The sequence below is a fragment of the Vulpes vulpes genome, chromosome 4 (genome assembly GCF_048418805.1).
Source record: "Vulpes vulpes isolate BD-2025 chromosome 4, VulVul3, whole genome shotgun sequence".
NCBI classification, from domain to species: domain Eukaryota; kingdom Metazoa; phylum Chordata; class Mammalia; order Carnivora; family Canidae; genus Vulpes; species Vulpes vulpes.
In genome coordinates, this window is record NC_132783.1 from 91528616 (window position 1) to 91544817 (window position 16202).

The 16202-nt window shown below is 34.3% G+C and overlaps 1 protein-coding gene across 13 annotated transcripts in view; it reads left to right on the top strand.

Moving 5' to 3' along the window:
• The window catches only part of CCSER2 (coiled-coil serine rich protein 2), a 186962-nt gene that overhangs the window by 150251 nt on the left and 20509 nt on the right, over positions 1 to 16202 (top strand). For all 13 annotated transcript variants that reach the window (XM_072756389.1, XM_072756382.1, XM_072756383.1 and 10 more), the window contains one exon: positions 3610 to 3699. In XM_072756389.1, coding sequence (XP_072612490.1) covers positions 3610 to 3699 — 90 coding nt within the window. The remainder of the gene's footprint in view (positions 1 to 3609; positions 3700 to 16202) is intronic.

Sequence of the window (16202 nt, forward strand, 5' to 3'; positions counted from 1 at the left end):
CCTGGGTGGCTCAGTTGGTTAAGCATTTGCCTTCAGCTCAGGTCATGATCTCAGGGTCCTGGGGTCAAGCACCACATCGGGCTCCCTGCTCAGTGGGAAGTCTGCTTCACCCTCCCCTCACTTATACTCTCTCTCCCTCTCTCTCAAATGCGTAAATAAAGTCTTCTAGAAAATGGATTAAAGACCCTAAATATGAGACCTAAAACCATAAAAAGCCTAGAAGAGAGCACAGGCAGTAATTCCTCTGACATTGGTCATAGTGACATTCTTCTGAGGCAAGGGAAACAAAAGCAAAAATAAACCTATTGGGATTACATCAAAATCAAAAGCTTCTGCATGGCAAAGGAAACAACCTACAAAACTAAATGACGGCCTACTGCAAGGGAGAAGATATTTGTGTGTGACATATTCAAGAAAAGGTCAGTATCCAAAATATACAAAGAACTTAAACACCAACACCAAAAAGACAATCCAATTTAAAAATGCACAGAAGACATGAATAAGCATTCCTCCAGTGAAGACCTACAGATGGCCGACAGACACATGAAATAATGCTCAGTATCATTTATCATCAGGGATAATCAAAGTCACAGTGAGATACCACCTCACACCTGTCAGAAGGGCTAACGTAAGAAAACTCAACAATAAGTGTTGGTGAGGATGTGGAGAAAAAGGAACCCCTGTACACTGTTGATGGGAATGCAAACCAGTGCAGCCACAGTGGAAGACAATATGGAAGTTCCTGAAAAACTTAAAAATAGAATTACCATACAATCCAGTAATTACACTACTGAATATTTACTCAAAGAATACAATAATTTGAAGGGATATATGCACCCCTATGTTTGTTTCAGCATTATTTACAATAATCAAACTATAGAAGTAGCCCAAGTGTCCATCAAAAGATGAGGGGATAAAGAAAATATGGTTTATATATATGCAAGAGTGCATATGTGTGTATGTGTATACACATAAATATGTATTCCATTAAGCACACACATATATGTATATGTATTAGAATATCATTCAGCCATAAAAAAGAATGAAATCTTGCCATTTGCAACAACAGAGGTAGAGAGTATAATGCAAAATGAAACAAACCAGTTAGAAAAAGACAGATACCATAGGATTTCATTCATGTGTGGAATTTAAGAAAAAAATAATAATGGGGGGAGGGGAAACAAACTGTTGAGGACAAACAGATGGTTACCAAAGGGGAGGTGGATGGGGAGGGTGAAATAGGTGAAGGGAATTAGGAGTGTGCTTGTCTTGATGAACACAGTAATGTATGGAATTGGTGGATCATTATGTTATATATCTTAAACTCATTTATCCCTGTATGTTAACCACACTGGAATTTAAGAAAAAAAAAAAAAGGAAAAATGTGAAGGATTTTCTCAGTGATTTCAAAGTCCTTTTCTAGTTCTAGCTTTCTATGAATTTTACCTTTTTTTTTTTTGAAAAAAGCACCCCTAGCCTGTGTGTGCATGCAGACTTTCAGAAAAGTGACAGTATAAAGTGTTGAATTCATATTTTGTGTGAAATGTGCATATATAAAATCAGATTGCAATGCTCCAAGAATTTAACTGGAAAGTATAGAAGCTCAGCTATCTAACCTTATTTAAAATGCTGAGAGTACCCTTTTATTTTCCCCTCAATATACTACTTATGTAATAGTTAATTTAGATACATTTTCTCATTGAGTCCTTCAAATAATCTGGTGAAATTACTTGTGTAGACTTTCCTTTATAGAGTCATAGAAAATGGAACTCAGCTTAATTAAGCAGGCTAACACATAGACAACAAAAAGGAAATTAATTCTGGAATTGCAGTACTCAGGATAGAATACATAATGTGTTTGCATTAAGATAAATGTTTTAGGGCGCCTGGGTGTCTCAGTCGGTTAAGCATCTGCCTTCAGCTCAGGTCATGATCACAGGGTCTTGGGATCGAGTCTGGCATGAGGCTCCCTGCTTAGCTGGGAGTCTGCTCCTCCCTCTCCCCTTCTACCCGGCTTGTGATCTCTCTCTCTCTCTTTCTCTCTCTCTCTCTCAAAATCTTAAAAAAGAGGTAAATGTTTTATCTTTACATACCTCCCATATATATTAAAAGTTATATCCTATTACAGTGAATTCTAGGATACTTTTTTTTTTTTAAGATTTTGAGAGAGAGAGAGAGAGAATGAACAGGGCAAGGGGCAGGGGGAGAGAGAGAATCTCAAGCAGATTCTGTGCCGAGCACAGAGCCAGAGGTGAGATTCCATCTCAGGACCCTGGGATCATGTGAACCAAAACCAAGAGTCAAGACGCTGAACCACCTGAGCCACCTGGGTGCCCCATTGAGACAGACTTTTCAGTTGTCTGCTTCTTTAGTGAATTCTGTTTCAGTGACTATCCCATTTCTTAGGAATGGGAAATATGTCTGTACTATAAGGAATGGAAAAATGTCTATACTACAGAGCTGTTTTTAATTAGATCTTTTATATATGGAAAAGGGAACAATCTGATTAAAATTAAGAAAAATTCTGAATTTTGGTAAATATTTTTAAACTAGACACATAGTTTTAATTTGATGCAGTAATCAAGAATTTGCTATGTGATGGGACGCCTGGGTGGCTCAGCAGTTGAGCGTCTGCCTTCAGCCCAGGGCATGATCCTAGAGTCCTGGGATCGAATCCCGCATCAGGCTCCCTGCCTGGAGCCTGCTTCTCCCTCTGCCTGTGTCTCTGCCTCTCTCTGTCTTTCATGAATAAATAAATCTTAAAAAAAAAAAAAAAAAAGAATTTGCTATGTGGGTTTTCGTACAAGAGAGTAAGAATGTTTACCTCCAGTGAGGTTGTTTAATACATAATATGGTTATAGTCCAACTTCATACTAGGGAGAAATTCTCATTATCATTGTTTTCATTCTTTCTTAAAAATTTGATATTTATTTGAGAGACCAAAGTTCACACAATTAGGTACATTGCTTTGTGTTGTATAAATGACTAAATGAGTATGCTTTGAGTGAAACCATATGTAGAGGATTCATTTGTGAACTGAAATGGTCAGATGGATCTTATCAAAAGGCAGTGGTCCTTCAAATTCTTTAGTCCAGTAAGGTTAACACATTATTAAGGAGGCTTAAAAGCACTGCACGTATAAATAGACAACCTAACTTGTGGACGGGTGGTATTTAATATCCAGTTTATTGCCATCAAAAATATATTTAAGAAACTGTGGTGTAGTGTCTATAGTACCATTATAGTTTAGAGAAATACATTGTATTTTGCAATTGTATTCTTTATAAACTGTATGTTGATATATATATTTTACATTCATATACATAGTATTGTATATATTTATATACATAGGATCATAAATAATGTGTTCATGGACAATGAAGAGATTCCCAAAGTTCTTACTGTTCAAAATTTTAGCTTTACTGACTGACTCTAGAACCCAATCTCTGAATCAGATGGGAAACTACTGAATAGACCTGGCTGTTTGCCCTGTTTCTGTGGTGGTGGTCTTGTACCCTTTTGTACCCTTTGAGAGATCCTCTGATTACTCTGTATGTAAATATGTGTATATGGAATTACACCGGTGTCAACATTTGTGACTTTATTCAGGCAACCCGGTGTAACTGCCACCAGAAATCTAAAGAGGAAAAGTGCACATATGCTGATAAATATACTCAAACACCCTGGAGAAGAATTCCCGTAAGTAACATATGTCCTTAACCTCTTCGCATGTCATTTACTCTTTCAATGTTTATTCCACTCTTATTCCTCTAACCTAATAATTTTGAATCTGCCATGACTGTAATTTTTTCTAGGTAAGTTGATTTTTCTTGTGTTTTAGGTGTTTATGTGCTTTCTAAAGCTTCTCTTGTTTGTCTTATATAAATGAATGTGCATTTAATAGCTTTTCTGTTCTGCACACTGTAGCCCATTTTATTTGAGTGTCTAGTCTCTCATTGCATGTATTTATGAGAGTAGTATTTCCCCATGCCCTAAAAGAAACAGAAATCCACAGAATGCAGTCTTCCCTTTTTAGCAGCATGACTCTGGAAATACGTGATGTAGCTTATTCTTTTGTTGTTGTTGAAACCTTTCAAATATATTCTATTACAATTACTCAAGTATAAAGGCATTAAGATATAGATAGTTAAGGTTATGTTTAAGGCATGATTTGGGAATGATTTCTTCTAAACAGTAGAAAGTAACCATGCTTTCTTATTTTTTGGAATATATTTAGTCTAAAATACACTGACCATAATTTAACCTGAGTTCTGAAACTTAGTTCAGGGTGTTCCTGAGCCAGAGAATCATCACATGGCCATCCAGTCATCATAATCCTGTTGTTGGGTGCCAACTAATAGACATTATTTGTTAAGAAAATGCCTAATAAGCCACTTTTGACTCTTCTTTTGCCTTATTTTAGCAGTAGAATCCTAGTAACATAAAATGAACAGGGAACCATAATGGTTAATGTAATCAGCAATCCAATTTTTTAAAACCTAACTATAGGCTTTAAAGTTTATTACTTTTTTTTCATTTTCATCTAATAAGTAATTTTCTGTGTGTGCTCTAAGGTACAATGCTAATAATTAATTTATTAATTATTAATTAATTAATGATTAATTTATTCAACAGAAGTTTGTAAGCTCCCATCTCAGTTACTAGGCTCTTGAAGTAGAAGTAGGAATTGGGGAAGAAAATACACAGTCCAATAAGGATTCCTTCTTCCACTAGCAGGTACTTATCAAAGGAACTGGTGATGTGATACAATTAAAGTGAAGAGAGTTTTGTTAGGTTCAAAAGATGAGGAAGGTCTAGTTGGAAGAATCAAGGAGCTTGTTGAAGAAGGTAAAGGTTGTGGTTGAATTCTAGAAAGTGAAATATACCGGTAGACAGAGATGATGTAATATTTCTTTAAAGGAGGTGGAAACTTACAGGTTTGAGGAAATTGCAAAATAAGACTACCTTTTGCTTCTAGATAGGAGTTTGGGCCTCCCCCATTTCTCCAGTTTCCTCACAGATATTTGTGCCTTCTGATACTGTTACTAAGTAGATTGGTAATTTCTTTAAGTGTGAGAAGTTCCATTTTCCCATCCTCATGGGTGTTTTTATACCATCTCTAGCTTCTTCGATCTTATTGTTCTGAAAACTGGATATTAATCAGACAAAGGTAAATGGTGGGAAACAACCCCAAGACATTGCTTAGTTTACTATAATTTTGGGTGAAATGAAGGTCCGTTTTTCAGTCCAACACTCCTAACAAACCCAGACTTTAGGCTTTCTTGCCATCTACTATTTTAGAATCACCTAGCTTAGGACTTTTGTTTTATACTTATCTAAGCTAACAAAAGGCAAGGAGATTAAGTGGGATATTAAAGTTTCATAATCAGTGACTGAGACAATACTGTAGCTTCAGACTGTTCACTGCTAGTTCAAGGTGCCTTCCCACAAAGGTACACTGAGGAGCCTTGAAGGATTGAGAGAGGTTTTGCTATTGAAATGGGAGAAATATTCTTGACAAAAGGAACAGTACAAGTAAAGGTGATGATGAGGTAGAAAGATACATTTAGGCAATAGTAAGTACATGATTTCAGCTGCAGCACAGTTGTATGTTTAGGGAAGTAGTTGAAGTTGGTGTTAAAGCCCATTTGAAAGATAGAATTAAAAATTTTATCCAGGAATTACTGAAAAAGTAATTTTACTGAGTTGTATTTAGGTAAAGAGGTAGTTACATATATTTATTTACTTAGTTAATGTAATGTAATACATGATATTAAGACAGTTATTAACTTATTAGCATTAAATATTGAGTTTATTTTTAAAGTTGATTTTTAGGTTTTTGGCACTTAAGATTCATTTGAAATAAAATTATTGTATCTTAGAAATCATTTTACAATAATAAAGATTTTCTTTTCTCTCCTAAAAAGTTATACTTGACTCTACATGTTCTTTTTTTAGCAGGAACTCAACATATTTAAAAAAGATATTGATGTTGGGTAATGCAGTTGGGATTCTTCTTTGGCAACGAGTCTGTTAGGTAGTGATTTAGAGAATCAAAACATGTTGTATTTCAAAATCCCCAAGTTTAGCATAGGCAACATTTTTTTGATCTGGCTCATAAGAGTTTGGGAAGATTGAAAGTTATAGTCTGAGCCCTTGTTCTTTACCATTCCCTAAATATATTGAGAAATTTAAATGACACTCTCTGAGTTAGTTGAGGATCTGAAGTAAAATGTAAATCAGGTTTATGAGGCATATGTAAGCATGTCCTCAGAACATTTCCTGGCATCCGAGGAAGAAATCTGTTTGTAGTAGAAAGCATTGAAAGATGGTGGAGAAAAGAGAGATACCATCTATAATACTTGTTGGCAGCCATTTAGGAGGTGGAAAGAAACATAAAAAAAAAAATAGACATTTTTGGAAGAAATAAAGGAAAATAAAGGAAGTGGATTTCAGATTTAGGGAGGGAAAGAAAAAGGGAAAAGAGATAAGAATGGGCTATAGGAAATTATGGTACCGTCGGAGGAGAATGGAGAAGTCTTGCTTCTGGTGAAATATTCTCATCTGAGGGACAGAGTACCTGATAAAGTGGCGAGATGGGTAACCTGCAAAGAACAGCAGTGTGGAGCGTATCTAATCATTCACACAAAAGTAGTTGAAGTAAGACTAAGAATACTAGGAAGATGGTGATTATGTGAGAAAAGATGGCGCTTATGTGAAAAGATTCATTTAAAATGTTTTAGATGTATTTCCAGTATTGTTTCAAAGCATTTAACATCAGTGTTTGAAGATTGCACATTAAGTAAATTCTAAATTTTCACAATATATACATTTAAAGCACTTGTTTAAACATCTTACTGAACTAGAGAAGCCAAAATACCAGAAAACCTTTCTAGACTCACACTATCAACCTTCTTATTATTTATCCCCTTGAATCTCCAAGAAGGGATTAGAAGATGGACCCAAGGATCCACCTGACCTGTCACATAATGGCTCACATGGATTACTCTTAAAATTGAGTGTAGAAAGAAATGCTGTTATAGTAGTATCAGTGGGAAAGTTGTCTACCAGTTGAAATTCGGAATGTACACAATTAGATCTTTACTAGTTTTCTCTCGTATCGTAAGAACTCACATTATTATATAGCAAAGAGGTGAGAAAAGATGATTTTATATACATTTTTAAATGTTCTCTTAGAATTAGTTTCTAGTAGTGAATCAAAGATTTAATCCATTTTATGGTGTATTTAATAGATATGTATATAACTAAAATAAGTTGAACAATTAGAATGTGGTCCACATTATCAGCAATTTTTGTGCTTAGAATTAAGATCTAATGTCTCAGATTTACTGGATTATGCATATATCTCAAAATGTCATAGTTAAGTATGTTCCTATCATAACTACTTATAAAATAGAAAAAAAAATCAGAAAACCTTATCATAAACATATCGCAGAAATCATGTCAACTGTACATAATTTCCAAAGAAAAAGGAGTTTGCCAGGGGCAGCATGATGTATGTACTGTTAAAGAACTCTGCTCCCTCCCTTTTTTTTGCTTGCCTGGGAGATGAGACAAAATATTAAATGAAAGGAACATCATAACCCAAAGATTTGTCTTCAGATGACTTCTACCTAAGTCCTTTTTCTTTTACACTATATGCCTTCCTGATTTGGGAGTGGGTAGCATTATTAGTTAATTTATGTGAGATTAACGTCCTGATTTTATTCTTCAGTATTCCATTTTATCCCAATTGGAGAGGTGTCCTTTTACTACTCATATATATTCTGAAGGGAATTAAATGATTTATTTCTTTGTGGAAGTGTTTATTTATATTCACTATTGTTTATATATAGCATATGCCACTAGAAGTATTTTAAGTGAAATATTCATATACTTTGGTGTTTAAACAAATAATAATTATAATGTTTCACGTAATTATTTTTAAATTGTTAATGTCTAGTCAGTCATTTTTAGAAATGGGCCATTGAATATGGCCTGTTTCAATGAGCTAAATGCTGACAGGAGCCATCTGTGTGGCTGAGCTATCACATTCTAGCTGCATGTATTTATGACAACACAACAAGAATTCTGTTATATGTATATGACTATTATATGACTATTTTATTTTAGAAGTTGAGTGACTTGTCTGGTCATAAATTTAAGGGTGTCTAAATTTGTGCCCTTCAGTGCCGAACCAAATAGGGCATTTTTAAAGCTTTGTATAAAGTATCCATTGAAAGAAGCAAAGTTTGTATCTGCAGTGTAGCTAGAAAAAAAAGGATAGCACCAAAGTTTTCTACTACTGGGATCCATTTCATTTGTGTAATATAGAATTTAATTTATTGACTTGTACATCAAGGGTATAGATATAGAAAGATTTTACTCTTAGAAATTTAATGATAGCAATCAATGAGAAATGGATAATTCTATTAGCTTTCAAGAAGTAACTTGATCAAATCAGTCTTTCAGAAGAAATTAATCAGAAGTTAAGTGGAGATGTAGATTCAGAGTGTGGAGGGGACTTGAGTATATGAAAGACAAATCTTTGGTGATAGAGTTTCATCTACTAGGACAGCTCAGTATTGTTAGTGCTAAGTGCCACAGGCCCTTTGCAAGCAAGTAAGAACATTCCAGGAAGCTTCCTAAAGTCTTCCAGAAAAGGGAGAAATAAGCGAACTAATCATGAATCAGGAAGTTTTAACAATTCAGTGTTAAGTAAAAATCCCCACACTAAATTCAGGTGAAAACTGTCATCTGTTCTCACCTCTATGTTAAGAAAAAGCAGCTGTTTGAGGGAAGAGCTACAAGTGTTCTGGAGGAATTGGCTCACAGCTCCTTATCTTATCCCACACGGAGTTCACACAAATGTTTTTACATGAAGACTTGGTCTTGTTAGGCTTTATGAAATGAAGTTGCCTCTAGAACCCTGAATTCAGACGCTTTTATTTTTCGTGTTTTCTTTTTCCTTTATTTTGTTTTTGTCCCACCAACTTAAAGTATAATTAGAATATTTTGTATATTGTTAAAACTATATGTCAGATATCCCAGGTATGTTTTTCTACAAGTATATTTTATTTTTCCTCTTGGATGGAATATATTCATATGCATACCTCCTGCTCTTTGTTTTTATATAAAACAAAGTGTTTTAGAGAAACCACTGTGATTTCTCTAACAGAAAGCACCTCCTATCTACCATTTCATCTAAAAAGTCATCAGAAGTTTAAAGTAGACTCAGAGGAGCAAAAAGATACTTTTCTGGCTAAAGTTAGAGAACTTCATGAGTTCATAGTATCAACTATGAAAAAATTAGGCACTTTGCCCTCTAGATTCGTGCTCCAGTAGAAATATAATGTGAGCTACACATATAAGGTAAATGCCCTACTATCCAAAATAAAGTAAAAAGAAACACACAGAATTAGTTTTATTTATTTATTTTTTAAAGATTTTATTTATTTTTTTGAGACAGAGTGCACACAAATGGGGAAAGGCAGAGGGAAAGGGAGTAGTAGACTCCCTACTGAGCAAGGATCTGATTGAGGCTTGATCCCTTGACCCTGAGATCATGATCTGAGTTGAAGACAGACACTTAACTGACTGAGGCACCCAGGCACCTCACACAGATTTAATTTTAATAAAATATTTGATTAACCCAGTCGTATCATTTAAACATGGAATCAATATAAAGATATTGAGATATTTTACATTCTGATTTTTGGGTTTGTTTGTGTATCTTTACCATTTGAGGGGTATTTTCCATTTCTACAGCATTTCATTTCAGACTATCCATAATTCAGTTCTGTGTGGTGGTCATTAGATTAGGCTTTATATTTTTTTTTAAGATTTTTTTATTTATTAGAGACAGAGAGAGAGAAACAGACAGAGGGAGAAGCAGGCTCCATGCAGGGACCCTGATGCAGGACTCAATCCAGGGTCTCCAAGGTCATGCCCTGGGCGGAAGGCGGCCCTAAACTGCTAAGCCACCAGGGCTGCCCTAGATTAGGCTTTAAACCTGAACTAAGTAGCTGGAATTGACGACCCCCTCCCAGAAAAAAAGTACATTCCTTCTGGTTTTAAACCATAAGACCATTCATTCATTCATTCATGAACTTTGAGTAGTTTATTCTATGTTTCAATCCAGTGTGCTAAGGGTTTTGGATACTAAATCAAAGACATTGCTTAATTCTTAGTTTATGAGGAGGAGGGGCAAGATGGCGGAAGAGTAGGGTCCCCAAGTCACCTGTCCCCACCAAATTACCTAGATAACCTTCAAATCATCCTGAAAATCTACGAATTCGGCCTGAGATTTAGAGAGAACAGCTGGAATGCTACAGTGAGAAGAGTTCACGCTTCTATCAAGGTAGGAAGACAGGGAAAAAAGAAATAAAGAAACAAAAGGCCTCCAAGGGGGAGGGGCCCCGCGAGGAGCCGGGCTGAGGCTGGGGTGAGTGTCCCCAGGACAGGAAAGCACTGTCCCGGCAAAGTAGGAGCTTCACCAATTCTTAGTTTATGATGCTCACAAGCAGACAGCAAAGGTAAATCAGAGATGATAGGAGAGTTAGGCTCTGTTTCTGGACCAGAGGGTGGTAGAAATGTGTTCCAAATTTGAGAACTAGACCTTCTGGCTCTCAGATCCATCCTAAAACTGCTGTAACTTACAGTATACTTGAGTTCAGGAGTGTGCTGTGTTCCAGCACTCACCGCTAAAACAGAGCCATGCATCTGGGAACTTGTCTTGCTTCTGCGATCTTTTTGCTGAAGGTCAGGTCTCCCATCCTTTCCTTACAAATTATAAATCTAAGTCTAATAAGTTTCTAAGTTAAGTTCTTTCCACAAGTTCTCTTTTGTTTTAGAAACACTCCCAATAGATAGGGAATCATGGGGAAGCAACACTTGCTCTTAGTGCTGCTGCTTAGTGTTGCTCAGATGTCCAGTATTTCTGAACTTGCCTGGTCTCATAGTTTAGTTAGTCATGTATTTTACAGCTATTTCCATTGTTTACTGTTGAAAGGAGTAAATTATCTTTATTCTTTTTCATACTTAGGAAATTACCTTTAGTTTATAGAGATGAGAATTTTCTTAAATATGTTTTCCATCCCCCCCCAAAAAAAATATGACCCTACCACTATAATCAGTGTTTTGAATAATTTTCCTCTGTATTCTTCTAGTGTGCATTATAGTTTTATTACTCTATTTTTTTTACTTTTTTTAAAAAATACTTACAGGTTCATGAAAAGTTATAAAAATAGTACAGAAAGATCCTTTGTACGGTTCACCATTATCCCACAATAATTTCATTTTATGTTAGCATAGTACAATATCAAAACCAGGAAATTGACATTGGTATATGTGTAGTTCTGTGCCATTTTATAACTGTGTAGATTCCAGCAACTCCACCATATTTAAGATGCAGAATTATTGTGCCATTACAAAGTTCTGCTATGTGTGCCTCCTTTTAATAGTCACAATAATTTCCTTCTTCCTCTACCATTCCTAACCCCTGGCAATCGCTAATCTGGTTTTTCATACCTATAATTCAGACATTTCAAGAATTTTGCATAAGTGACATTATATAGTGTGTGAGCTTTTGAGATTGGTTTTTTTTTTTTTTTCACTCAGAATAACACCTTGGAAATTCATCCAAGAAGTTGTGTCTGTCAATAATTTGTTCCTTTTTATTGCCAAGTAGATTTCCCTGATATGGATGATCCACAGTTAGTTTAACCACTTCATCTATTGAGAGATATTTTGATCATTTCTAGTTTTTGGCTATTAAAAATAAAGCTGCTGTGAGTACTTGTGTAGAGGATCTTGTATAGATGTAAATTTTCATTTCTCTGGGATAAATGCCCAGTAGTGTAATTTTTGGGTCATATGATAACTCTGTGTTTAGCACTCAAAAAAATTCCCAAACTGTTTATCACAACTGCCAGAACAGTTTCTCATCAACATTGTATGAGTGATAGTTTCTCTGCATCTTTATCAGCTTTTAGTAGTGTTATTATTTTTAAATTTTAGCCATTCTGAGAAGTGTGTAGTAATATATCAGTGTAGTTTAAATTTCTATCTCCCTAATGGCTAATAGTGTTAATGTCTCTTTGTGTGCTTATTTGCCATTTTCTTGAATATATCTTCATGTCGTTGTATTTTCTAACTTGATTTTTATTTTTTTTTACTGTTAAATTTAGAGTTATTGATATATTCTCTGAGTCCTTTACATAAGAGTAAAGGCTGTAGTTTGGAAATATTTTCCCCCAATAGTTCGTCTTTCCATCTTCTTCAAAGAGTCACTCAAGAGTAAAAGATTTTAATTCTTAAGTCCAATTTATCAATATTTTTTCTTTTATGAATTGTGCTTCTTACATTATATCTAAACTCTTCACCAAGGCCAAGACACTGAAAATTTTGTTTTCTTCTGAAGTGTTTCTAGTTTTACATTCTACATTTAAATCTATGATCCATTTCGAGTTAATTTTTATGTAAGGTATGAGACTTAAGTCAGGGCTCATTATTTTCCAACAAATATCCAATTGCTTTGAATCAATTTTTAAAAAGATTATCCTTTTTCTATTGAATTACTTTTGTGTTTTTGTCAAAGATCAGTTGATTATATATTTGTATGGATCTACTTCTGGGTTTTCTGTTACATTGATCTATGTGTCTACCCCTCCACCATTACTACATTATTTTGATTGCTATAACTATAAAAAGTCTTAAGTTGAATGATTCCTTGTACTTTTGCTTTTTCATAATTGTTTATATATTCTAATTTATTTGCTTTTCTGCATAATTTTAGAATTAGCTTGTGTTTATCTAAAAAAGATCTTGCCAAGATTTTGACAGAAAATGTGTTATACCTAATATCCTTTTGGAGTTAGCATCTTTAGTGTGTTAGGTCTTCCAGTCCATGAATAAGGTATATCTCTCCATTAATTTATATCACTTTTTTATTTCTTTAATCAACATTTTCTAGTTTTCAGAATATAAGTTCCTCATATGCTTTCTTAGATTTATTAAGTATTTTATCATTTTGAGTAATTAAAATGATAGTCTTTTAAATTTCAGTTTCATGTGTTCATTGCTGGTATTTAGAAATACAATTGATTTTTGTATATGGATCTTTTATCCTATGAACTTAGGAAACTCACTTCCTAGTTCTGGGAGTTTTTCCTGTAGATATGGATTTTTATATGTGGACCACATGTCATCAAAATAGGAACAATTTTCTTATCTGCAAATAGGAACAATTTTCTCACTTTTTTATCTGTATGTCTTCTATTTCCTATTCTGATCCTATGCCACTTACTGTATGTTGAATAAGAATGATGAAAGTGAAGATTCTTGCCATGTTCCTGATGTAGAGGGGGAAAAGCATTCAGTCTTTCACCATTAATTAAATGTTAGCTATAGATATTTGAAAGATGCTTTTTATCTAGTTGAGGGATTTCCTTTCTATTTCTAGTTTGCTGAGAGTTTTCATCATGTATGTTGGAGTTTGTTCAGTCCTTTTGCTATGCTAATACATATGAATGTGTCATTTTTTTTCACTTTAGTCTATTAATTGCATTGATCATTTTTTAATCAATCTTGTTGACCTAAATGCCACTTACTTACAGTGCATAATTCTTTTATATATTTCTGAATTCTAATCAATAGTATTTTGTTAAGGTTTTGTTAAGGATTGTTTATGTTTGTATTCATGAGGAGTAATAATCTGTTGATTTCTGGTTTTTGTTTTTGTTTTATACTATCACTGTCTGGTTTTTTGTTAGGGTAATTCTAGCCTCATAAATGAATGGGGAAGCATTCTTTCCTCTAGTTCTATTTTCTGGAAGAGAATGTGTAGAATTGGTATTAATTCTTTAAACACTGGCAGAATTCTCCAGTGGACCATCTAGGCCTGGAGATTTCTTTTTGGGGGAAATTTTTAGATTGTTATAGACCTATTCAGATGATCTCTGCCATCTCAGATGAGTTTTCTTAGTTTGCGGTTTTGAGAAATTTGTCCATTTCTTCTCATTTGTCAAATTTATGACTGTAAGGTTACTCAGAGTATTCCCTTTTAATGGTTGGAGGATCTGTGTTGTGACCCTGTTTCATTCATGATTTTGGCAATTTGAATCATCTTTCTGATACTCTTTATCATTTGTAGTGGTTTGTCAATCTTATTGAACTTTTCAAAGCACCAGCTTTTTGTTTCATTGATTACTTCTACTTTTCTGTGTTCAGTTTCAGTGATTTCTGCTCTTGATTGTATTCTTCTTTCTACTTACTTTTGGTTTATTTTGGTATTTTTTTCCTAAGTTCAGTTACTGATCTGGGGTTTTCTTCCTCTTTTCTGTTACTGCTATAACTGTGTTCCACAACTTTCAATATGTATTTTTTTTGTATTCAGGATGTATATGCTGTGTGTGTGTTTAATTTTCCTTCAGACTTCCTTGATCCATGAATATGTTGTTTAGTATCCAAGTGTTTGGAAATTTTTCTATTACTAATTTCTAATTTGATTCCCTTGTGGTCAGAAAACACATTCTGTGCAATTTCTGTTATTTTAGTTTTCTGTGGTTTGTTTTATGGCCTACACTGTGGTAATATTCTATGGTAAATGTTTTGGTAAATGTTCTATGTACTCTTAAAAAGAATGTATATTTGGCTGTTACTGGATGGAATATTCTGTACATATTGAATAGATCCTCATTGTTGATGGCATCCTTGAGTCCTGTATCATTGCTAATTTAATTGCCTAATTGTTTTATCAATTAAGAGAGGAGTGTTAGGACTATCCAACTGTAATTGTGGATTTGACTGTTCTTCTTTCACTTCTATCAGTTTTTACTTCATGTGTTGCACAGCTCTGTAGTTTGTTGCATACACATTTAGGATCACGATGTCTTTTTGGTAGATTGACCCTTTTATCATTTTATAAGATCACTTTTTGTACCTGGTAATTGCTTTGAATCCTCCTTTATTTAATACTAATTTATAACCACTCTTACTTTCTTTTGCTTTTTTGCATGGTAGAACTTTTTCTTGTTTTACTTTAAAACAACTATATTGTTATATATAAAGTGAATTTTTTGTGACCTGCATATGATTGTGTCACGATTCTTTATCCACTCTGCTAGTTTCTCTACTTGGTATATGTACATTCTTTTTATTTAATGTATCAGTATGTTAAGCCTGCCATTTTATTTTTTGTTTTATTTCCTCTCTTCTGTTTTCTTCCTCTCTTCTTTGCTTCTATTTTTTTTTCTTGCCTTTCTGTGTGTTACATATATCTCTTAGAGTTCCATTTTGGTTTATACATAAGTGTTTTGAGTGTATCAGTTTGTATGGAACTGTTACAGTTGTTGTAGGTATTATACCTACATAACTTATGTAGTCTACTAAGTAGAGAACCTTACTACCCTTTAAGTCCCTTTCTCTCCCCCATTTGTAATGTAAGTGTCTTAAATATTTCCTATACACACCTCAAGAATGACATATGACAATATTAGAGCCATGCAAGGATGGAAGCCTAGGCTCACTTGTTGGTCTTTTCTGTTGGGATTAGGGGCTGGGGCTACAGTTTCTCCTGTGACATTTAGCAGGTCATTGTGTACAGGTTATATGAACTGCTAGGCTGCCTCTTTCCTGATTCTTTGACATGGTTCAGGATTCTCTTGACACTGTTTCTATTTTTGTTTTTGTCTTCACTCACTGGCATTTCTGTGTGCTGGCTTCTCCATCACCTAGTCTAGGATACATTAAGCAAAAAGATAACCCAGGCATTCTCTACTATGTTTGTCCTCAGATTTCAAGATTCCTAGCTGTTCTATCTTCTTAGCTCCACCTTTCAGAGTTTCATGTTCATTTCATGTATAATGTCCAGAGTTTTTGCCTGTACTTTGCAGAAAGAAAAGAGGGAAGTGTTACCTATTTCATCTTTTGATGGAACTTTCTAGAACTGGAAGTACTGCTCCTATTAAATTTTAATCAAAGTATATTTCTACTCTCTGAAAGTCACATAATGAAGCTGTAGTTGACACTCAGAAAAGTGAGAAAGCTATTCTCAGGATGGTTATATTTCATAGAAGAGGGAAATACTCAAATCAACACAATGAAAAGCAGAAGAAAAATTCCTTAAGACAAGTGCCCATTAAATGACGTAGATATTTATAAACAAGATTGATCATAATGAATTTAGGTAGGATCCAGAGAAG